Raw genomic sequence first — 25,316 nt, forward strand, 5'->3', positions numbered from 1 at the left:
ACAGCAAGAGTCTGTTTCAAAGCAAGACAACAACAACAACAACAACAAAGAAGTAGAGTCAAGACTTCCTTGACTCTGGGTATTCAAGAAATGCCTACCCCCCTAATCCCTCACCCTCACTTAAGGACTTCAAAGGCAAAGTACAGACTTGAATTAACTCCAAGTTTGGGAAGTTCCCAGAAGTAGAGTGTGTTACAAGGAAATTACTAATACCTTGAACAAAAAAGGAGCATAACACAAATCATGTGACTTGTGTATTCCAGTCTTGCCATCTCTTCCCACGTCATTTAGAAGAAAGCCGCCATGCTTACAATGCCTTGTGAGGCTCTCCATCTTTCCCTTGCTTCACCTGACTCCAGACACAATGGTTCTCCCCGTCCCTCCATCAAACCAGACACACCTCTGCCTTAGGGCTTATGCAGTCACCTTCTCAGTGAGGCCAACATTGGCCACATTATTATTATTTTTTTGGGGGGGGGTCCATTCGTGAGGCCAGAACTCTGGGCCTGGGCGCTGTCCCTCAGCTCTTCAGCTCAAGGCTAGCACTCTACCACTTGAGCCACAGCTCCACTTCCGGCTTTTTTCTTTTTGCTTATGTGGTGCTGAGGAATCAAACCCAGGGCCTCAGGCATGCAAGGCAAGCGTTCTACCACTGAGCCACCTTCCTATTATTAAAGTTACATTCAGTACCTCGGTGTTCCTGGTTCTCTTTACCCCATATTGAATTTCTATTATTCAATAACATTACTTCTAATGTATTGTATAATCACTTATTTGTGGTATGGTATGTCTCTTCTTACTGGAATATAAATTTCAGTAAACCAGAGGATTTTGTCTCTAGTTCACTGCTGTATCTTTAGTGCCAAGAATAGTGCCTGGTGCATAGTAGCTATTAAACAATAATTATTCATTGATTAAGTGAGTGAATGAGTGAATAAATGAATACCTACCAGTGATCTCTGTTTTGACCCCAAGGGAGCTCTGGATTCCCTCATAAAATCATACTATTTTGTTCTAGGGTACAAAGATAGCCTTTAGAAGCAGAGCAGTGACTTCCAAATGATGAAGCTGAAAGAATTCCAACATGTCCTGGTGAGGTTTAAAGAACTCCCTCTATATTGTGCTGGTGGAAGGTGAAGGGTGAAGGGTGACGGACCAATGTTGAGCAGTAGAGGAATGCAATGAACAACTCAACTTGGAGAAAACCAAACTAAAAATGCTGTCAGGGTCCAGACCCACTTCAAGGTATTTAGCTTGAGGGGGAACAAGCCAAAGAATACCTACTCTGGATTACAGGATAGAGCATCTCACCCTGACCCCATCCCTGGAGCTGCAAGTGCTGTGTCACACATAAATTGCTAAGTCTGCCTTTGAAAACCAAGTATCAGCTCTGAGACAGGTGTGGTTTTGAGAGTCCCAGAAAGATGAGTAGAATGAAAACACTGAGCTGTATGTGAGAGATAGCAAGAGAGTGAGAGAGAGTGAGTGAGAGAGTTGAGAGAGAATAAGAGAGTGAAAGAGCAAGTGGGGGGAAAGAAAGTAAATGGTTCTATTTAGAGAGAGATAGCCAATGTCTGTAACTGAATTTAGCTGTAGAGTTTAGTCTTCCCTAGGTCCTCTTATTAAGAAAACTATGCAAGGATGTGAGCTTGCAGTGTGAGGATAGAGAAGGAGAGTCTGTATATGTGTGTGTGTGTGGGGGGGGTGATAGAAAGGCAGACAGAGACAGAGACAGACGGGGGGGGGCTGGGCATGTAGGAACAAAATTTGCTTTCACTGTGCTTATCATAGTGTGTATTTTTTTCTGGTACCAGGGCTCAGGGTCTCATTCTTGCTCTGCTTTCTTGCATTTGCTCAGCATTCTTGCTCATGGATGGTGCTCTACAACTTGGGTCATGCCTCCAGCCTAGTTTTTTGCTGGTTAATTAGAGGTAGAGTCTCATGGACTTTTATTGGCCTGGACTGGTTTTGAACCATGATCCTCTAGATATCAGCCTCCTGAGTAGCTAGGATTACAGGTATAAGCCACTGCTACCTGGCTTAGGGTTCTTTTAATAGTTTGGTTGGTTCTTATCAGTCACTTGGCTTGTCTCACTGCACAGTACCAACCAAATAAAGAAGGTCAGGTGAGGACTGGAGGTGAGACTGTGGCAAGAGGCTCTTCATGTTTGTTCACATCACTGGAAAAGGCTAAACCAGAGTGTGCGAGGCCTCTCAGACACCTGACTGGCTGACCCTGGAAATTCTAGATAGCCAGGAGCCATGGCTAGGGCTGACCTGCCTGGGAGGACTCCCCTCTTGGGGCAGGAAGGACAGTGGTAGCCCTTTGCTACTAGTGGAGCAGGAGTGAATACACTGTTAAACTCCTGCCAAGGCCCCAAAGGCCCTTGTTACCTGATAAGTTCTATGAACCTCTCCCTGGGGGCTTCACTCACGTCCTCCTCATTAATAGCCACAATCTGGTCACCAGCCAGGAGCTTGTCCTCAGAAGGGCCTCCTGCAGAGAGGAGAGGAGAGAGGAGTGAGCCAGGAAAGCATAAGTCAGGCCAGAGCCACCGTGCCTGAGGGAGCTGAGCTGAGCCAGGCCTGCAGGAGATGACACAGGCTGAGGAGGGGTATGAGGGTGCTGTTCCAGCTTTGGATGCTGTCTATGGAGGGAAGAGAAATGAAGGAAGAGAATGGAGTAAAGCTAGATTAGCTGTCCACAGAATGGTACTAAAAGGTCCCAAGCCCAGATCTTGTTCACAGATGAAGTTACAAGTGCTTGGCTGGCTTGGTTCTAAAGAGAAACAGATTTGCACTTCATAGGAAGGAGTTGCTTAGCCACGAGGAATGACTTCCACACTGCTGAAGTGGTAAAGAGATTAGAAGAGGGTGAGGAGTCTTCTTACATGAATAGTTTCATACTTACTGATCTGGAATGGTTTGAGCATTCTTTCATTTGCCTGGAGACAAGGGTATAGACTAAAAGATTCCGAGGTTTTAATTTGTTTCAACACTGAGAGATGCTGCTCTTCTACAAATGACAGGTGCAATCACAGACTCTTGGGCAGTTTTCTGTTTCCCACCTCTAGTGGTGGTGAGGATATGATCTCAGTTGACTGGACAGAAGTCTTGGTTAAAAGCGTGAGGGCAGAGGATATCTGCAGGGTGGTGGTAATAACTCTGCTGTTTAGTAAAGAACATTTCAAGAAAAAAATTCAGTGACTCAGAGAGAATGAGAAGTCAGATCCAGCATGACTTGAGACTGAAAGAAATGCTTAATGACATGTCCCATTTCTCAAAGCCTCATCTGTAAAATGGGAAAATAATAGTACCTACACACTGTAAGAGTGGTGAGAGGATAAATGAGATGATGAATGTATAATCCACAACAATTGATAGATATTGGTAAGAATTCAACAAATGGAGTTTTTATATCCTCCGTGGTACAACTTCTTCACCTCATTTCATTCCTTATATCTACTTCTATCAAAAATATCATTCTTTATATCTACTTCTTTCAAAATATCAATCTTGCTGGGCACTAGAGGCTGAGATCTGAGGATCACAGCTTGAACCCAACTGGGATAGGAAACTCTATGAAACTGTTATCTCCATTAAAATACCAAAAAAGCTGGAAGTTGAGCTGTGGCTCAAGTGGTAGAACACTAGCCTTGAGCAAAAGAAGCTCAAGACAGCACACAGACCCTGAGTTCAAGCCCCAGGAATAGCACACACAAAAACACCCAATCCTGCTGGGCATGGTGGTGTTTGCTTGTAATCCTAGCACTCAAGAGGCTGAGGCAGGAGGAGGATGAGTTCAAGGCCAGCCTGGGTTGTATAGTAAAATCCTGTTTCAAAAACAAAAAGACTGGTTTGTCCCCACAAATTTTTCGGTTAAGGCCATTCTACCATTAATTTCCTTCCTTTCCTTCCCTTCCCTTCCCTTCCCTTTCCTTCCTTCCTTCCTTCCTTCCTTCCTTCCTCCCTTCCTTCCTTCCTTCCTTCCTTCCTTCCTTCCTTCCTTCCTTCCTCCCTTCTTTTTCTCCCTCCATCCTCCCCTTCCTTTCTCCTTTCCTCCTCCTTTCCCCGCTCCCTTGCAATAAAAGAGGTCTTGAATGATGGAACTTGACATCTTTCACAGGCCTTGATATTTGAATGGTACTTGTCACATCAGTCTACTGTTGCTTCCACAGATGGTTGGCTAGCTTGGTTAACCACAATTGTCTTGTGTAGGATACTTCTTTGCTTTCTCTTATGGACTCAAATACTAAAACAAATGTCCTCTACTTCCCAGCAGGTGCCTGTGCAAAAGCAGCAATGTGGATCAGCCCTACTAAGTCTTTCATAGGCTAGGTGTCTTGGCCCCATGATTTTGTGGTACTAGCCTAGGGTTTTCCTTTTCTTCACCTCTCCAACTCCTTTCTCTTCATCTTATCCATTTTGCAGCTTATACCCTAGGGCCTTTTTCAAATCTATGATTTATACTTTCTTTGAAGTAAAAATTGGGGTTCCTGGTGGTCTACTACTAAGTTTTATCTGGTCCTTCTTTCCTGGGACAAATTTGATTCCTGATCACAGATAGAACACTTTTGCCAAAAACTGCATGACTGACTCTGGAGCCTTAGGTCAGACACAAACTTCTGTGCTGAATTTTTTTCTTATGCCCTCCAGTTGAAGAGAGCTTACAAACATCTTTTTTCTTTTCCTTTGAGGATTGAAAAATTCATCAAATTTCTGCAAGACCAGTTTGTACTCCAGCTGCTCCTCTTGACTGAGCTAGAAACTGTTGTAAACATCTCAAGCCTCAGGCCCAGCAAGGCTGGAATAAAATTCCTTTCTGTCAATGTGTAGCAGATCTGGAACAAAATAGTGTTCAGCCCTTCCCCATTTCATTCACGATGGAAGGAATTCAGTTTAGTGTGGTTTGGGCTTATTCCATTCAAGCCTCACTTCCGGCTTGTATCATCAAGCCCTGGGGCGAACCCTGGCCCTACTGGCTTCCCAGTTGAGTGACTCTGGACAGATCTTGTCTCTTAGATTCCTCATTCATCAAATGGAAATGGTACTAGTTACTTGCCTTGCAGGCTTGCCCATGACAAATAAACAAGATGATGTATTTAGTAGATGCTTAGTCAATGGTAGCTGTTGCTATTGCTACCCTGGCATTCAGAGACTGAATTCTGACCTTGCCCTCTGATCCCACCTGTGTTCTCTTGCCTATTTCTGGTCTGACCTAACTGTAGATGGGCTATCTCATGAGTGTGTACTGGTCTTTATAGCCAGTTGCTTAGATTCTCCATGACAGGAGCTGTCTTGCACTTCCCTGTAACACTGCTGGGTTTAGAGTAGGTGGTATTATAAGTACTCATTGAGTTGAATTGAATTGAATGGTACTTTCTCTTCCAAGGCATTATGACACTTCTATGCGAGTTATATGCAAAGGGAAGCTTTATTAAGGCCCCGAACCTACTAAATTATCAACTGCAACCTCTGACTGGGGCCTCACACCACCTCACTGGTTGTGTCTATCAGGGTTAAACACAGCTATTGGTGGCCAAGTTGTTACTAACACATCAAGCGTTCCCTGGCAACATGTTATGCTCAGAAGCTCTGCTCTTTCAAAAGATATGTGGGTGTTGGGCAACAGAAGCTATGGCTGGGAAGTCACTCTGAGAGACACCTACCTGGCCTCACAGAACGAACCACCACAGGCCTCTCACTGCCAGCCACGAAGCCAAAGCCACAAATAGGGTCTCGGTGAATGGTCACTTGTCGCAGTATCTCTGTTGGCAGCTGCTCACATTCCATATCATTTGCGCTCTCTTCCTGCATCACATGACTGAGGGAAGGGGGAGATGGGAGCAAAAGAAGATGCAAAGGGAACTAAGCCTCAGAATCAGCTCGGAGGGACACAGGTTAGGATTCTAGCCCTGGTACCTCAGAGATTACAGCTCAACTTCCTACTTCCTGAGACACTAAGGGAGATGATGACTGCCTTGTATTTCAGACTGCAGTAAGGTATGTAGGCAAGAGAAGCCACTTGTCTTCAGAAAAACTGGTGCCCTGGAACCTGAGATAATGAGTGAGATCCTCCCTCCATGACACCAGGACACCACAACAAGAAGCCTAAGTGTAAAGGTGTTATGCTGAAGTTAACTAGTATTTTCCATCTTCATTGGTGATTTAATCCCAAGGGATATCCAACCCTTGATGGAACAGGCCACATGTAAGTGGGAAAGGAATGGAAAGTCATTTTAGAACATAGAACATATCTCTCCATGAAAACCTTGTGCAATTTGACATTTTAATGCCTCTTAGGTGATAGGTAAACAGGAACTATTTAGATGGCATATAGAAACAAGGGTGTTTAGGGCCATTGCTTTACATGGTTGTACATAATGCCAACCTATTTCATTTAATGGGATTGTCAGAAAATGGCTCCTGTGAACAGGAAGGGGAGCTACATCTTAGGGCTGTGCACCAACTTGAAACTCAGAAGAGCTAGGAGAAGAGAAGCCCTTCAGACTTGAAGAGCTGATTACAAATTGTTCTCCTGATGCCCACAACTTAGCTTTTGAGCTAAGAGCTTTATACACTTGTACATCAAGGGCCAGAGTGAATCATACTGCAGGCAGATAAACCCACATATGGGAGTCAAAGAGCCCTGAGGGGTGAAGAGATAGGGGCAGTGGGGCCTGTGAAAGTACTGAGTCCCAGAGTCGAGGAAGAAGGTAAAAAGTGGAATGAATGGTGGCTGAGGGAAAGGGCAAAGTAGGTGGAGGTGGAAGAAAGGGCTAGAGCCAAATGACTCCAAGGTTTTAGCTCCATGATTTGGCCTATGGGATAGGCATCTCACCACCTCAATGTGTGTAGTCTGTAAAATGAGCACCAAATTCATCAGAGGTGAAACAAAACCATTTGGTTTCAAGAAGTTAGATTATTTATCAGGACACAAATCAAGTAATTAGAGCAAAGTTTAAGATGATTTGTTGGAAACAGGGAGAAGATTTAGAGTAATTGTATGAAAAAGAAATAGACAGTCTAGCTAAGAACTTTTCAGTTTTCTCTGTCATACAAGAGCTCAGAAAAACAGACAGACCCCAACTGACTTGATAGCAACCACAGCTTCTCTGGCTGCATGTAGACTAGCTCCCCTAGGGAGGTAGAGGGGATGCTACCATGTGGACCAGCTAATGGAATTCATAAGTTGGCTTCCTCCCTCTGGCCTACTAAGACAAATGGTCACTTTCTAACTGATAGCACTCAGAAGCTAGAAGCTAGCTATCCAGAGTCCTGGAAAAGTACCTTCCTGGGATAGGAGTTCTGAGGGATGTCCTTAGGCTGGGGCTTCTCTCATTTGTGCACATGGTGGCAGGCCAGAGCTCAACCTTGAAAGGAACAAGAGAACACCTGCAGCTGTGGCCTTGCTTTAGTCCTGGGGTTGCTTTCCAAATCAAACTTTTGCCTTCTGCCATCTGGCTTTATCAACAGTAAAATAGTCTCTTTTGGGATGACACTAGGTCATTGCTGATGTAGCCAGGCACTCCAGGGCAGGCTGTTGGGCTATGCAGCCCTTGGAATGGAAAGCAAGGAAGATACAGGTGGACCATGTTAAGGAAGAGCTTGGTACTGGCCCCACTCTTGCTGCAGAAACATCAGCTTTTTCCCCTTTGCTTTTCCAGAAATTGGGGACCCGTCAATATTCAGGATGAAAATGAGTATTCCTAGGGCCAGAGCAAGCAATGAACCAAAGAGTGCTGTGGGACACAAACTATTTTGCTTTATTCTTTTGACTCATGTTAGTCAATCAACAAGTATTTATTGCATGTCTATTCAGATAGTTCAGAGCCCTGGGGAGACATGAAAGAAATTACAGATCTCTTTCCACAGAAAATGGCTAGTCTACCTGAAGGAGACACAAGTGTCCAATATCTAAGAGAATGAGAGCACTGGATGATATTAGATGAACTATAGGATTCAGTGCCAACTTATGTGTTCAGAGGTGGTGTGAGAAGCTGGGGAAGGTACCATGGACGATATGGGGATGGTGCTAGCTGAACAGATGAATTGGGAAGAGAGACCAGAATCTAAGCTGTGCCCATAGGTCATGTTCTATCTTCCCAGACTGGAGCACATTTGTTCCTGCTATTTGTTATACCTAACTGAGCTGGACTTATCATCCCTAACAAGCAGTTCTTCCTTCACACTGCCTGTAACTTCCTAGACACTTTGGGTGCTTCAAGGAAGAAGCATCTCCATTAATAGACCGCGAGGTCATTTTGTAATTCAAATGAAAGTGCTTCATTTCCTTCTGGGGTTTGCATCTTTCTGTGTCTGCAGCTCAGTCCCTCTGAAATTTGCTAAGTGCCTGGAGAATCAGGAGTGACACTGAAGGCAAGCCGTGATGGATGAGAGGAGCTCAGCTGTCTATGGGTCACATGACTGCCTTCCTGGGGGAAAAAGGCAATTTGACTTTGAAAGATGTTTAGCTTCTGGTCTTTTCCAACAGGGCAACCCTGAAGAAAATTATGAAGCAGATAAAATTCACCCCCACCCAGATTTGTTTCTGGAACCTGCTATTTTTTTCTGTTTTCAGTTATCAAACTATGCAATGCCTTCATTCTGTCCTCTTCCTACTCAAGGTCTCCAAAATATCTCCTTACCCTTCACTAGGCTTGCTCTCTCTATTCAGTACCCCCACATACAGGTCTAGCCTTTATCTTATATCTAATGATATCAACACTTTAGATCCATGTGGTTATTTGCATTTTTATGTCCATTACCTCATTTGAGAAAAGGTGCTTTCACATCCATTATCTCCTCATCACTGACTCTAACTGTCCTGCCAAATAGCCAGGTGATTGCTCCTCCTCCTCCACTCAGGGTCTCTAAGATAGAACAGCAGAAATCTAAAGAGGCTGAGCAAAATTAGTCATCTGGCTAGAGCCAAATCTCATGGACATGGCCCATAATCCCAGCACCACCAGCTGCTTCCACTCAGGATCCTAGACCCTCTGGCTACCAAGAGTTTCCACCACAGGACTGCCAAAGCCTTATTGTCACCAGCATACCATGTTCTGGCCTAGCCTGGATGCTTGGTCCACATCATAATGAACCTGCCTCTGATCTTGTTCACTCTGCATTGTTGAGAGAGTGAAATGAGATCATGGCTACAGCAGCACTTAGGAAGGTTAAGCATATCATTACATGAATGTAGAGGTGGCAATATTACTGGTAGCGTTCTTCAAGGTGGCCAGAAGAAAAAAGAAAAGGAGCTAAATAGCAGTCTCACCCATTTCACACAGCCCTAGCTCTTCCTCCAACAACTCTTTGCTTTGAAGACACAGCCCCACAATGCACCATTTCCCCCATTTTCCAGGAAGCTCTTTCCTTGACTCAGCTCAGACAATCTGGCTCCATCTGGATGCCCTGACTTCTCTGTGGGCTGAACTTATTCCCTTATCACTGTCCAAAGAAAGTTGGGAGGCTGGGAGTCACATTAACAACTGTTGCTAGGCAGGATGTAGCTAAAGGACAGATGAACTGACAAGACAAAGAAATGGTTCCAAGCTGATGCTCTCCCCCTTGTGCATTTGGGCAGGAAGATAGAAACGTAACAGTTCCATTTCCAGGCATCAGCTTTTAGTTCTCCATCTCTCCTTGCCTTTGGCTCTTTTTGCTTTACATTTGGTTGGCTCCTTGGGGAGTCTTGTCACTCCCCTCGCAACTGGCAGGATTTGGAGCCATGCAGGGCCAATTAGCCCTCTGATTCCAGTAACTGGAGCCTGACTCTCCTGGAAGCTCCAGAGATCCAGCATGGCAAGCTAGCAGCTGGGTTCTCATGAGATGCCATAGTCTCCAGGTGGCCATGATAGGAGCACCATTCCTATAGCTGCACATAGCTGTTATAGGAGTGTGGACACAAGCACTACTCCCTGGAAAAGAGTCCTCACCTGTCATTTTAGCCAGCTGCTCCTTGTCATGGTAGTGCTGCTCGAACTCTCATGTGCACCTGAGTCATGGGGCTATCACCAAATGGATTCTGAGGCAATAGGTGTGGAGCAAGGTTTGAGATTCTGAACAGTTCCAGGGTGGTGTCATGCTTCTGGGCCACAAACTATGAGAAGCAAGTGCCTAGAAGGATGCTGTTCTCAGACAATGGGAGAGCCACAGTCAGGTAGGAGGACTGAGGTACTTTTTATTCTGTTGGGTTATGGTGTCAAAGGTCCCCGTTAAAACACAAATGTTATCTTTAGTGGACACATGAGTTAATGCAAACAAAAGAATAGCTAGCTGAATCAGTTTTATCCCAATAGTGAATATAGAGCTGGAAACAGATAAAGAAGATAGGCAAAGTTGTATTGGGGGAAAAGGAGAGGAAAGATCTGGAAGACAGGGCCCTATTCAGTCTCCACTGAAGAATTTTATCAGCTAAACAACAGCCAGAGGACTAAAGGAGTGAGGAAGATGCTGAGAAAGAGGACAGTGCAGAAAACAATAACCTCAGCTATCATCTATTCAGTACTTACTATGCTCTTGGTCTGTCTGTATAGTTCCTTATTTTAGCCTCATGACAACCTCCAAAAACCAGATTGTATCATGGCTACTTTACAGATAAGGAAACATATTTGAGAAGAAGTTGGGTAACCTGCTAAAGAATATGCACCTAAGCCAAAATAGCTCAGTTGGGAGAGCGTTAGACTGAAGAAGAATATGCACCTATATAAAGTGTGTGACTATAATGTGAACCCTGGCCCTGCCTAACCCATTATTCTACATGACTTTTGCTATGCACCTAGTAGGCTATGAGAAGGCAGCAAGGTTGGCTCAGTAGACACATTTAGTAGACCACTCTTCCTCAAATGAACTGAAGGCCATTTCTTAGAGAACAGACTGTCATCACCATACAGCAATCTCCACTTATGAATGAGAATACATTCTAAGGCCCCTTGGCAGATGTCTGAAATCATAGCACCAAAGTCTGTATATATACTATGGTTTCCCTGTGCATATGTGCCTATAATAAAATTTAATTTGCAATCTAGTGTACAGTGGGAACTAATGATAATAATGAACAAGAGCAACTATAACAATCTATCATAATAAAATGTATTTAAAACTTAGGAATTGTTCATTTCTGGAATTTTTTATTTAATACTTTAGGCTTATTATGGCTGACTTTAGGTAACAAAACTGTGGAGATCAAAGCCACACATAAATAGAAACTATTAGTGTTCTGTTTATACTTTAATCCTACCCTTTTCCTACATCCCAATCCTTCTACTGCACTCTTTGGAGCTCTCAATCAACAGTAAGGTGCCCTATACAGCCTTGATTTCTTCTTTGAAAATCTGTCCCCTTCTTCTCCTTTTGAGTTGAAATTGCTTACTTTTTTTTTATGTTTTTCCTGTTCAAATTGCAAGTCCTTCAAGATCTGGAGGGATAAGGGGGTGCCTTTTTGTCTTTTGTTCTGTTTTGTTTTTTTGTTTTTTGCCAATACTGTCTTTAGTGCTTTATTCCTCCTTACTGCTGCAAAATACCCACCTGCTGTCCACCTCTGCCAGCCATTCTCTCACCTCATATTTACCCACAGATTTCCTACATAGACTCCACAGTTACTGAGAACTTGGTACCTAGGCACATGTAATTTCCTACTCTTCCAGCCCCTCCCCCCCCTTTTTTTTTGCCTGTTGTGGGGCCTAAACTCTGGGCCTGGACGCTGTCCCTCAGCTCTTCAGCTCAAGGCTCTACCATTGAGACACAGCGCCACTTCTGGCTTTTTCTGAGACACAGCGCCACTTCTGGCTTTTTCTGCTAATGTGGTATTGAGGAATTGAACTTGGGCCTCATGCATGCAAGACAAGCACTCTACCACTGAGCCACCTTCCCAGACCCACCCCCTCTCTTTTGTCTTGGTAAATTATATGTAATATAAAATTTACCTGGTTTTGTGCTGTTCCTGGGGCATAAACTCGGGGCTTGGGTGCTGTCCCTGAACTTTTGTGTTCAAGGCTAGTGCTCTACCATTTTCAGCTATAGAGCCATCTCCAGCCTTTTGGTAGTTAATTGGAGATAATTATCCTTTTAAATTGTTTCTCTCAGGTATTTGTCACAACAATGAAGAGCTAACATAACCTAGAAATGGAATTGCCAGATATCTGGTAATTTGGTTTAATTTCTTGAGAAATAACCATATTGTTTTCTACAGTGACTACATCCAGTTAACCTTATTACAAGCACTTTTCCTACGCCCTAGCTAACACTTTCTATTTTGTTTCTTTTCTTAATAGTTATCCTAATGGTTGTGTCCACTGCAACTCTTGATATCACTGTTAGTGAATTCAATACCTACATGGCAATGAGGAAGCCCCTAACAATGTCTTCTTTTTACTGAACTCACTCAGTAGTCATCCATTTATATTTCAGGTCATCATCAGATACTGCACCATCTTCCAATTCTTTTTATAACAAACATTCTAGTCTTGACTACGCTGTCTATACACCCAGTTTTCCTTCACGAGGATTCTCTCTGTGTGGGCCATGTGAATGTATCATGTATGCCTCTTCACTTTCTTTGTTCTTTCCTTTACTGGAAATTTCTTCCCCATTCTTTGCTGGGTCAACTCTTCAGCTTTGGAGAGGCTTGCTCTAAAGCCTTCCCCCTAGTTATTCATTCTTTCCTTCATGCTCTTTCTTAGTTTGACTTCCTTTTGTGTCCACATTGGAGTTCCTGGTCTGCTCTTATGATCATTTGCTTGTAAACATCAATTCTCTTATTTCCTCTCCCTGTTATATTCACTTTGTAAAACCTCACTCCTCAGTGAAATCAATCAACCATATGCATTTTCTGTGTAGGCATTCGAGTAGCTGAAAGCAGCTGGAGAAAAATCACACCGGGTAGCTGGCTTTTACTTTAAATTCATTATCTCACAACTGGTGTGGACACTCCACACTGGCCCCCACTTTCTCTGAAAGGACTTTTTTCTTTTCTTATTTTTTCTTGTTGGTATCAATATTTGAGCTTGAGGCGTTGCAATTGTTAGGCAGATGCTCTACCCTTTTTACTCTGGTTATTTTTGAGATAAGGTTTCACTTTTTTTCCAAGCTAGCACTGACCACAATCCTTCCAGTTGCAGCTGCTGATGACTAGCAAGTGCAACCATGCCCAGCTTTTTCTGTTGAGATGGTGTTCTTGTGAAATTTTTACTTGCCCTGGCTGGTCTGAAGCCATGATCCTTCTAATTTCAGTCTCCCATATATCTGGTGTGACAGGCACATCCCCATGCCCAGTTTTTATATGGGGTCTTGTAAGGTTTTTTGGTCCTCACTGGCCTGGAACTGTGATTCTCCTTATCGCTGCCTCCTAAGTAGCTAGGGTTACAGTAGTGTGCTACTGGCACCCAGCTAAAGAGGACTATTTCATAGCACTCCTCTTTTCAATCCTCCTTACCTCACCATTTGAGATTCTAAGAAGTCTCTAAGAAGTCTCAGCTGATGACCTCATCCTGCATATTACTGGGAAAAAAAACCAGGTAGTCAAATGACAGCATCCTTTCCTACCATCTTTGTTTTTCCCACTGTAAGGTCTGCCTGGGCCTTGCAGGTCCTGTGTAGACACCTCCCTACCTCTTGGCTAAGTTTCTACCCATCTGTTACCTAGGTAACTGGCACACCTGGCAGCAGTCACCTCCCCCTCCTGCTAGGTTACATCCTGGGCCACCTCTGGTCACATGCCTTCCATCTGACCTTAGGAAGGTTCCAGACCCTGAAGTCAAATCTAGGTCCAGTGTGGCCACACCTCTTCCTGTCCCTGGCCTACATTAGTCCTAGTCCCAGGTGGGTCACTCTCTTTTTCAGCCATGCCTCTCCACCATGCACAGCGGGGGCAGCAGTTCGGTAAACTTGTTTCCCTGCCTGAATAGTATTTGCTATTCTCTTCATCAGTTACCTAATGAAACCTACCTATTTAATATACCTTATACCCACCTATCTCTTTGAAGAATGAAAAGTCTCTTCACTTAAGTCCTGGTGACATCTTCTCTTATCTTCTCATGTATTTTTGCTCCTTTGGACTTTCATTCTCTTCCCTAAATCATCCATTTTTCCACCTCTCCAGAATAATGATTCATGGAAAATATTCAATCTTAAAAAAACAGTCTATGCATGGTGGTACATGTGTATAGTCCTAGCTACTTAGGAAGTGGATACAGGAGTTCAAGAGTTTGAGGTCAGCCCAGGCAAGTGTAGTGGGAACTCATTTAAAAAACAATATAAACAAAAAGGGCTGGGATGTGGCTCAAGTGATAGAGTGCTTGGGTTCAATTCTCCGTACTACTAAAAGGAAGAGAAAGGGAAGGGTAAGTGGTAGGGGAAGGAAGGGGGTGGGGAGGGAGGGAAGGAAGGAAATGCCTCCTTCCATTCCACAATCTCCTTAAAGTTACTGCCTCTATTTTCCTGTTCTACTTCACAGTAACATTCCTTAAGAATTCTCATTGCATATGTGTATAAATAAATGTTTATATATGTATAATACACATGTGTATATATACATACATATGTATATATATATATATATATATATATATATATATATATATATATGCGAAGATAATGTGATGAAACCCACAAAGATTGCTTGAAAAGTAGAGAGGAAGGAGGAGAGTGAAGGGAATATTTCAGAGGGAGTGAACTTATCTGAAGAACACTGTACTCATCAATGGAATTATCACACTTAAACCTCCTTGTACTTTTAATGTATGCTAATGAAAAAAAATTCCAGACTGGATCCATGGCCTGAGTGGTAGAGTGTCTATGTAGGAAATGTAAGGCTAAATTCAAACACCAGTACTGCCCCCCCCAAAAAATAAGTTTTCCACGCATATTGTCCCTACTTCCAGTCTGCATTCTTAATTGCTGCATTAACATCTGGTTGTCACTCCAGAATAGCTTGTTAAGGTTCCCTCTGATCTCTATGGTCACCTTTCAGTCTTTTTCTTATTGTCAAGGTGGTATACAGTGGGGTTACAGTTACATCAGTAAGGTAATAAGTACATTTCTTGTCAAACTTCCCTCATTTTTCTCCTACTTTCCCAGCACTCTATCACTAAGCCACATTCCCAGCCCATACCTTTCAGTCTTCATCTTACTCAAGGTTCTCACCAGCTGCAGACACAGCTGATCACTCCCTCCTTCCTGAAAGTCTCCTCCCTTGGCTTCTGACTACCTCTTGGCTATCCTCCTACCTCTCTGGTCACCTCCCCCTTTGTTTCCTTTGTCTCTGGGCCTGGGTGCTGTCCCTCAGCTCTTCAGCTCAAGGCTAGTGCTCTACCACTTGAGCCACAGCGCCACTTCTGGCTTTTTTCTTTTTGCTTATGTGGTGCTGAGGAATGGAACCCAGGGCCTAAGACATGCAAGGCAAGCGCTCTACCACTGAACCACCTTCCCAGCCCCCTTTGCTTCCTTTGTGACCTCTCCTTTCTTACTGGAGTTCTTTGGAACTCAGGCCTGGCCATTTTATTTCTCCTCTCTTTTCAAGGTGAGTGCATCCAGTCCCCTGGCTTTAACTGTAATCTATAGGCTGAAAACTCCCAAATTTGCATTCTATCTGAATGTCTTCTGGAGCTCGCAGGCTCTTAGATTTTGACACTTTTACTTTTCTGTCTCAGAGAAATCTCAAATTTAACATGGGTGAAACTGAACTCTGGGTTTATTTCTAACTGAAACTTAAGCCTCTCTCAATGTTCCTCATTTCTGCACACACCATTAGAATCTCTTCAGTCGCTCAAGCCAGACATCTGAAAGTCCTTCTTCAAATCGACTCTCCTTGATCCTGCCCTTGCATCTAATTTCTCAGTTAAGTATTGACATCTGTCACCTCAAAAGACATTGAGTATTTGCTAGACTTCTTCAATGTCCACAGCTACTACGAGCTCAAGGCACCATCACCTCTCCTGTGGATCTAACACCCTCCTTATTGGTCATCCTACACCACTGCTACTTCCCTTTGAAATGTGTTCCCTATAGCTATTGGCAAAAGTCAAGACCAGAGCCTATCACTATTTTGACTCATGATTTCAGAGCTTTAAAGTCCTTCAGGCATTTCCCCACTGCAAGTGAATAATACATAAATTCCTTTTCTGTGGCTCACAGGGCTTATCCCCAGCCCTGTTTTTCCCCACCCCCAAACCCCAGTGCTATTCTAACTGGTCTGCTATATAATTTGGCCCCATTGGCTATCTAAGAGTTCAACATATTAAGTTCCTTGCTTCCTTGAGGTCAGTCCATTTGATACTCTCTTTGTCCCAGAACTCCCTTTTCCCTATGTTTTGCACACCTGATTTTTCATCCTTTAGGGCTCTGCTCAAATATCACCTCCTCACAAACTGTGCCCTGGTTGCTCTCCATTGTTGCAACCTAGGTTTCCATTGTGAGAGTCATCCCAATTTGTAATTACATATTTATGTGATTATTTGCCTGGAAACCTTGTTCAACAATAGACAGCCACCATCTAGTATGCAACTTGGCACATAGTAGGTGCTTAGTAAACATTTTCTAAGAGAACCAAAGTATACAGAATAGAACAATAGAGAATAGAATCATACAGAATAGAATCAATAGAAGCATACAGAATAGAATCCTCTGTGGCCATTCCATGCTAGACGCAAGCTACATGCTGTAGCTCAATCTGTGAAAGGCAGGTTTCTGGATGGGAAGTGCATTACTTAAACTTCAACACAACTTAAAAGGAGGGAAATCTATTTTGGTTCATGATTTCAGTGGTTTCAGTACATTTAAAATTGGTCCTATGGTGAGGCTGAACACAATGGTAGGGAGTCTATGGTAGAGCAAAGCAGCATAACTCATGAAGCCAGGAAGCAGAAAGAGAAAATAACGGGTCTAAAACAAGGTTTTTATTCCCAAGACACCCACTCCCCCTAAAGACCTACTTCGTCCTAGGTCTTACCTCCTACTTTTTGTCACTTCTAATAATGCTATCATATTATGAATTCACCAAAGGATCATACATTGATTTGGCCAGAGCATTCAAGTTCCAATCACCCATCCTTTGGGAAACCAAGTTTTCAACACATGAGCCTTAGAGGGGGACACTTCGTATCCAAACCATAACAAGGAGCCTAGTTTATAGGTAAAACCCTTTCACACCTTTGGCCAAAGCTCAAGTTAGGGAGAATGGAGTCAAAGGAAGGATTGAAAGCTGCAATTTAAGAAGAGGTGGAAGACAACACAATTCCAGCCTTTTAAGGATGGAAAATCCAACAGTTCTTCCCCAGTGAAGGAATTCCTTCCTCTCCTGTCCTCTCCTCTACTGTCTTCTCTTGTCCTCCTCTCCCCTCCCCTCTTCATTCTTCCTTCTTTCTTCTCCTTTCTTCCTTCTTTCCTTTCGTTTAGTTCTGTTTTCTCCCCCCCCCCTTTTTTTTTCAATAATAGGGTCTTGTACTCTGACAACTAAGACTTTCCCCACCCTGGGGGAATTTTGTAGACAGTCCTCCAGAACAGCCAAAGGCAGTGGGATGGACAAGACGACTCTGGATAATCCTTCCCACTTCTGGGAGTCTCTGGATAGATGATTCGGTACTTTCTTAGCATTGCCTTCCTCTTTTCCTTCCAAATCTTTAAGGTCTCAAAACTTCCTATTCAGCTGAGTTTGGAGAAGCATCATTTGGAAAAACCTGCTGGTGTCTGGATTATTTCTCTGACTGCCCAAACAGTAGTTTTCCCCCAGTGCACTGAAATAGAGACACCTGTCATCTGTTCTTTCAGGTCACAAGCAGGCAGGTAGTGAGACCAAACTTATCTGTCCTTTACAAATACCTGGGCCTAGAGTCACATTATCAAAGTCCAAACTCATAAAACTGAGAGGAAGCTGTGGAGGACCCTCTCTGCAGCCCCCTTCCCCTTCCCTTATCCCCTCAAGGGCTACACATTCAATAGATTCCGACATGTTGTCTAATAGGCCTAGACATATTCCTAAGCCCTCACTTCTGGGGCTGCCAGCCTGGTGACAGATGTGTGTGCTGTGCCAGATGTGAGGCTGATGCCATATGGCACCTTGGCTCTCGGGTCACAAGGTCTGAAGCAGCTGCCACTGAGCTGTGGAGGAGGTAGTGGGGAGATCCTTGCATTTTAGCCCCACTTACCTGTCACTGACTGACGCAGTGAGGGGGAACTGTAGCAATGAAATATTCATGGGATCTTGAACGAGTTGTCATGTCACTCCAAATGGGCACCCCAGCCCCCACTCTCCATGTACCACACCAAGTATTTTTGAAAGAGGCCAAGACAGAGATTGACTGAGCCAGGGGGGAGAGAGAAAAGACAAGCAAGAGGAGAAGACAGCTGAGCAAGAAAGGAGGACAGACAGAGCCAAGAGGGAGCAAGCGAGGCGAGGAGAGGCAGTGACAACAAGACAGAAGAGGCAAAATGAGACAAGAGGGCCTTGGAGACCGCGAAGGCAAAAGGACAGGCGTGGGGAAGGCAAACCCTACAGAGATGCTGTGGCTGTGCTGCCAACTCCACTTACCTTAGCTTTACGCAGGCCCTCTCCTGCTATATACTTGCTCTCTAAATAACCCTGGGCTGCTCCCCAGTGCTGCCCTTGGGGCTTCCATGGCTACTCAGAAGCCATGAGATAAATGAGAACCTTCAGGTAAAGGACTTATGGTGATGCATCTCTTATGGGAAGAGGACTGCTATTCTGACAAACTGACAGTATGATTCCCTCTACCCATTTGACAGATGGGGATGCAGTGGCAAGGGTAAAATCTGAAACAGCATGAGGAGGAGACCCAGTATGACTTACCAACTAGGGTAATTTCCCAGTCACCAGATGGTACAATTTCATTGTGAAAAAGGAAATCAAGAGGAGCCAAATCCTAATGGGAGAGAATTCCAGAAGGTGGCAAGGCACAATCATGATGGGATAAGTGGAGTTGGCAGGGAAAGGAGCAGCAGGCCTGAATTCTTCCCCTCAGTGCACACATCTCTCTGAGGTCAGGCTAGGCCACAGAGCTCTGGTAAAGAACGTTGATTCCAAAAATTACATTAAGTGAAGTAAGCCAGGCCCAAAGAAACATAGGTCCTATGGTTTCCCTTATTTGCAATAACTAGTGTAAGTCTAGGACAAGCAGAAAAGGTCAAAAGCTATGTACATATGACCATATAAGATGATGTTAAGTGAAATGAACCCCAAGATAGGGACACAAGTGTTTTTTTCTTTCTTGCTATTGTTTTTAACGTATTTATAATGTACTATGTGATTTTTTTTATTTCTTTTCTATCTTGTATATACATTTTTATAATTTGGGGAGGGGAAGGGAAATAACAAAATGCTTAAATAAGGATATAGGTTGACCCATTGTAACAATGAAATGTATAAGACACTATGTTGAAAACGAACTTTACAACTTCAAGAGGGGGGAGGGAGGAGTTGGAGAGGTGGGGAGGGAAGGGATGGTAGGGGAAACACAAAGGAGGAGGTAACAATGCTCAATAGAAAATGTACTCATTACTCATGTAACTTTAACCTCTCTGTACAGTATTTTTATGATAAAAAACATATAAAAAAATGCCGATTCCAGAGAGGGTCCCTGGCCTCCCTGTTCTCTGCTCTTGGATCTCAGCTTTATTCTGCTAAAGACTGAACTGTAAACAAAGCTTGGAGGGTGGACAGGGGGAGCAGATGTGGGCAGGAACTTTTGGGAATTTCCCAACAAGTAGCTTCCTCCAGTAGCTAAAGACCCAGGGCTCAAATAGCACCTCTGTGGGGGTTTTTTGGCAGGTGCTAGCTGCACAGGACTCTGGGCAAGGCCTCTTGAAGAAAAATGAGGGGTTATTCAGCTATCTGCATCATTTTCCCCTTTTTTTGTAAGATAGCTAGACATCTATGGCCTTAGCCATTACTCTTGGATGATACCAACTTCTGACTCTGGTCAACTTCTAAAGAATGTCAAGAATTGGTTGGAACCTTAAAAGTTATTCACTTGCCCCTCATCCACCAGCCACTTATTTCCAGAAATAGGGGACAGGAGGGCTTTCTAGATGAATAGTGCAGCTAGATACTTCAGGAAGGTCCAGACTTGGGCTGGTAGAGAGCCAGGACACTGAGAACAGACCCAGACACCAAAGGGAACAGGAAAAATATAGTAAGAGGCATAAAGACAACAGCTTAAGGAAGGTAAAGCTTAGCTGGGAAGCAAGAAGCTGTAGCTGAGCCAGGGTAGGCAGATAATAGGCCTTTCCCTCACTGTCTCTCATCTCTACCATTGCTAGGGCACAAAGCCCTCTTCCAAGTGCTTCTTGAGGAACTTTGTGAGGAAAGATGCTCACCAGTCTAATCAGAAAGGGACAGAAAAGGGCACATTTATCCTGATGCCTTGCCTAGATGCCTATGATGATGGAGGTGGCATCTGCAGCCCATGCCTTATGCCCAGCAGGTGCCAGGCTGACCTCCTGTGAGGGAGCAGCCTCAGCTCCTTCCTGTGCACAATTTCTAATCTGTCCAATCAGTACAGCCCAAGAACAAGGCAGAAATTAGGTCAAGAAGCCACTAGACAAAGGAGAGTATGTGAACAAAGATTTGGAGGAGTTCAGAGATGCCAACTGCCGGCTCAGGACAATGAGACACCTTTTATTCTGCCGAAATATATCTTCCTGCTGAGACAAAGAAAGTATAAGGTCTTTCCTAAACTGGGGTCAGTAAAGGAGTAGTGAGATTTGTGAACCCTTCACATAAGAAAAAAACGGGCTGGGAAGGTGGCTCAGTGGTAGAGCGCTTGCCTTGCATGCCTGAGGCCCTGGGTTCGATTCCTCAGCACCACATAAGCAAAAAGAAAAAAGCCAGAAGTGGCGCTGTGGCTCAAGTGGTAGAGCGCTAGCCTTGAGCTGAAGAGCTGAGGGACAGCGCCCAGGCCCAGAGTTCAGGCCCCACGACTGAACCCAAAAAAAAAAAAAAAAAGAAAAAAGGACAAAGGCAAGGACACCCACAAAATTTGAGGTAGCACAGTAACATATCATACTTTCCCGGTGTTGTTGGTTGGTAACACTCATCTGTTTCCTGGAGATGACAATGAAACGACCAGCCTCACAGGACCCATGGGTTTGCCTCTGCCTGGAGCAAGGACACATAGAGGTTGGGTATGGTAGTAGGAGATTGCATCCCATTCTATAAAAAGGTGTGGGGCAAAGAGAATCCTAAAGAATCCTGAGAACCCCCAGTCTCTCTACTCAGCCACAGACACTCAATGATGGATCCCAGACTCAACTCACTAAGGTAGAAAAGAAAACCCAGGCATTTTAGAAAAAAAAACTCAAAAGGGTAAGGAAAACATGATTTTATTTTTGAAGGCATGCTAACCCTTAATTACCCAGAAACATTCTATTAAGCAAGAAGCTCTTTGACAAGCATTTAGGTTTTGGCAATACTGTCTATTTTCTGTTATTAAAATCCACAGCAGGTCTGGGAATGTGGCTTAGTGGTAAAATGCTTGCCTAGCATGCATGAAGCCCTGGATTTGATTCTTCAGTACCACATAAACAGAAAAAGCCAGAAGTGACGCTGTGGCTCAAGTGGTAGAGTGCTAGCCTTGAGCAAAAGAAGCTCAGAGACAATGCATAGGCCTTGAGTCCAAGCCCCAGGACTGGCAAAAAGAAAAGAATAAAATCTACAGTGGAATAATGCGAACTCTCCCCCCTTTCCCCTTACAAGAAGGATGGCAGAGTCCCTTACAGTGAGTCAGGGACTCCCTCTCCTAGCTTTTAGATAGCACTCATTCATTTAACTAATATCTGTATCAAAAATCTACTCGACATCTACTATGTGCCTAGACTCTCCCTGCAGGAAAGTTGTAATCTATGGTGGGGGCAGGGGTAGGTGTGGAAACAAACACAGAGCCATGTGTCATCTCTTCTATAGGGGGTAGCAAAAGATGCTATGGAAGCACAGAGGAAGGTTTGCCTCTACCTCACTATGGCTCCCAGCAGATCCTCCCCCCGCCCAACTCCAGACAAGTAGTGAAGGTGAGAAGGACATTCCAAAAAAAGAATGTCAGATGTGGGAACAAATGAACAGGAAGACTTGGTAAAGAGGGAAACCTCTTGGTAGCCAAGTCATTGCAGTTAGAAGAAATCACAGAATAAGTTCAGGCAAGACTTTAATTTGAGCTCTATTCCCCACTGACTCCTTTTGTGTGGCCTTATGAAATGATATAGTGAACTCTGAAGAGACCATGTAGATAATGAGGGGCACAGCCCAGCACTGGGATTGATAGTCACATGTCTTATACACCACCCCAAAGCTGTACAGGGACATCCCCATCACATAAGGAGCAGGAAGGGTAGACCAGCTGATTCACTGAGATCCAGCCCATATTAATGGTGACCACATACCCTGTGATGTCCATACTGAAGAGTCTTCATGAAGCAATCTCTATGAATAGGGCAAGGGCAAGGGTAAGAAATTCAAAATAACCCAATTGCAGCACCAGGTATGTCATAGGGATCACCCTAAGGGACTTGGTCACATACAGGATTCAGTTCACAGGGACCATGCTCAGGGAGGGGCGGGGGTCACAGCAATAATATTACTCATGTATGGGCTGGTGGCTCATACCTGCAATCCTAGCTACTCAGGAGGCTGAGATCTGAAGATCACGGTTCAAAGCCAGCCCAGGCAGGAAAGTCTATGAGACACTTATATCCAATTAACCACTAGAAAACCAAAAGTGGCTCAAGTGGTAGAGTGCTAGCCTTGAGCTAAAGAGCCCAAAGTTCCAGCCCCACAACCACAAAAAAAAAAAAAAAAAACCAAACCAAAACAATCCCCTCTCCCTCACTAGGAGGTACCAGCCTTGCAAATAAGGTTCTAAAAACTTTCTAGAAAATAAATCCTAACAGAGGTACTCAGAGCCATAATATTGGATTAACAACTCAAAGCCAGCAGACCAGACACTTGTCTAATTAATAAAACTTACAAAGCAGAACAGCTCATTGATGTTGCAGGCATAGCACTTAGTACAAAAAAACCAAATCCATGAAGCCCATTCTCCATCAACTTGTACAATTCTGTTCTTGTGTGATAGGGAGCTGGGGAATGGAGGATAGTACAGAGCTCTAAGCAGTTGGGAGTTTGTTCTGAAGACAAATCTGTGCCTTGTGCACAAAGCTCCTCAAGAGTTCTTTCAAGCCAGGCTGTGGAGTTCCTGGAACTGGTCTGGAATCCCAACATTGTGGCAAGTTATTTAAGTCTTAGTTGCCTCATTTACATAACAAACTCATGATAGTTTCTACTTAAGAGTACCTACGAAGATTAAACATGAAAAATACTGGTACAAAACAAAACCTCAATCAATAACAGCTACCAGCAAGTATTATTATTGAGCACCAACTAATACGATCTGCAGGCCTGTTACGGCTCACTTGGTTTGACTTTCTCCACAGGATATAACAGGAGTTGTTTTGAAAATTGATTGAAAACTCTACAGGACTAGGCCCTGACTACAGAACAAATAAGCTTTGCCCTTTTACTACTTCATTAAGGCCAACTTCTTGTCCTATTTCCAGCAATTAACAGTGGGGGAGGGAGGCTGAAGCAATACTAGCTGAAATCCCATTAGCTGGAGGCCATGGACATGATCTCCATGATCATTGCGGATCTCAATGTCCTCATCTGCCAGATGAAAATGCTGTTAGTATCTACCTCACAGGGTTGTAAAAATTATATAAAATTATATATATATATATATATATATATATACACACACACACACACACACACACACTTAGAACATGCCTGGTACACAGAGAGCCTTCAATGAATATCAGCTATGGTTATTCTTATAAAAATAATTTGTGTGGGGAGGCGGCGAACTTGAGCTGCAAATGAATTGTTAACTACAAGATAAAGAGAGATCTTTTCCAGGTGCTGGTGGCTCATCCCTGTAATCCTAGCTACTCCGGAGGCTGAGGATTGCCATTCATAGCCAGCCTGGACAGGAAAGTCTGTGAGACTTTCATCTCTAATAAACAACTCAGAAAAAGCCAGAAGTGGATTTGTGGCTCAGGTGGTAGAGGCACTAGCCTTGAGCAAAAGAAGCTCAGGTACAGAGCCTAGGCCCTGAGTTCAAGCCCCAGAACCAGGCCAAAAACAAAAAAAACTTTAATACATCAAACACTAATGGCTAGGGGTGGTAGATCAGAAGGGAGACTTGTATGTGCTCAAAGAAAGGACTGACTTAGGATAAAGTCACCTTTGTTATCTCCTCTCTCAAGTCACCTTTGTTATCTCCTCTCTCAAAAAAAAAAGTGACAATTACACTCCTGCACATTTCAACTTCCAATCTTTCTGTAATCAATACATCTCTGATGAGGTGGGTAGTTATGCTCTAGTCCTGCAAATCTTGGAGAAGATGGGGTATCATTGCTATCCACCTGTGCAGCCAAAGACGCATAGAGGGAAAGCAGGCCAGCAAGGGTGTCTAGGAAGTGGAGGTGCAGTGGGGGAAAGTGGGAAGGCTAGGAAGCACCCCCCAAGCCCACTTCCTAAGAGTCCAGGGATTACAGCTTCCTGCAGGTGACCCAGCGCTGGAGGCTTAAGAGGGTGGCTCTTGGGGAGGATGGTTCCCAGTACCTGGCAGAGCTGCACCCCAGCTTCTTGCCTTCCTTGGTTTTTCTCAACCACTTCCCTCCCTTCCCCCACCACCAGTAGGAAAACTTCCCGCTCAGCGGCCACTTTTCCATCCGCACCTCAAATCTCAGCCTCGCCCAGCAATTTCCTCTTCTGCAGCAACAGAACCGGCCCAGGGGCTACCTGGTGACCAGAACAATCCTCCGGGTTGGGGGATGGAGAAGGATTGTCAGTACTCAAGGCACCAACAATGCTCACAGGCTGCCGGTGCCAACTGCGCACAGACCCAGGAGGAAAGAACCCCTGCCAGCGCCGTCCCCAAGTCACATCGAGGGGCTGAAAACCCTAGGACTTGCTGCCGACAACCATATAGATCCCTGATTTCTAGCTTTTTCCCAGGCAAGTCCCAAGCCTGCTGCTCAGAGCACAATACTTACTGTCCTGCCCTCTTGGGCCAGGGGCTGGATGGCTACCCGGCTCAGGAACCCTACCGCCAGCTCCCTCTTGCTGCCCCTTGCCAGTGGCCAGCGCTGATTGTAACAGCAGTCGGCAGCAGCAGAGGCAGCAGCAGCGGCAGCGTTGGTAGGAAGAGAAAGATCACGCCTGCCTTAGAAACCCAGCCCCTGCTGTGACCAGAATCTTAAAGAAGAAGGCGACTGGCTTGGGCCCCAGAACCTCCACTGAGGTTGCA

General features: G+C 44.3%; 1 protein-coding gene across 1 annotated transcript in view; it reads right to left on the minus strand.

Annotated features, from left to right (window-relative positions):
• Positions 1–25,111, minus strand: part of Frmpd3 (FERM and PDZ domain containing 3) — a 90,261-nt gene extending 65,150 nt beyond the window's left edge. Inside the window, exons 1-3 of the mRNA XM_042690070.1 lie at positions 25,063–25,111; positions 5,670–5,824; positions 2,395–2,497 (exon numbers count right to left, since the gene is read on the minus strand). Of these exons, the coding sequence (XP_042546004.1) occupies positions 2,395–2,497; positions 5,670–5,817 (251 nt within the window). The 5' untranslated portion in view covers positions 5,818–5,824; positions 25,063–25,111. The remainder of the gene's footprint in view (positions 1–2,394; positions 2,498–5,669; positions 5,825–25,062) is intronic.
• Between the last annotated feature and the right edge of the window lie 205 nt (positions 25,112–25,316).

This window comes from Dipodomys spectabilis, unplaced genomic scaffold, assembly GCF_019054845.1.
Source record: "Dipodomys spectabilis isolate Male_0828 unplaced genomic scaffold, ASM1905484v1 ptg000132l, whole genome shotgun sequence".
Classification (NCBI taxonomy): domain Eukaryota; kingdom Metazoa; phylum Chordata; class Mammalia; order Rodentia; family Heteromyidae; genus Dipodomys; species Dipodomys spectabilis.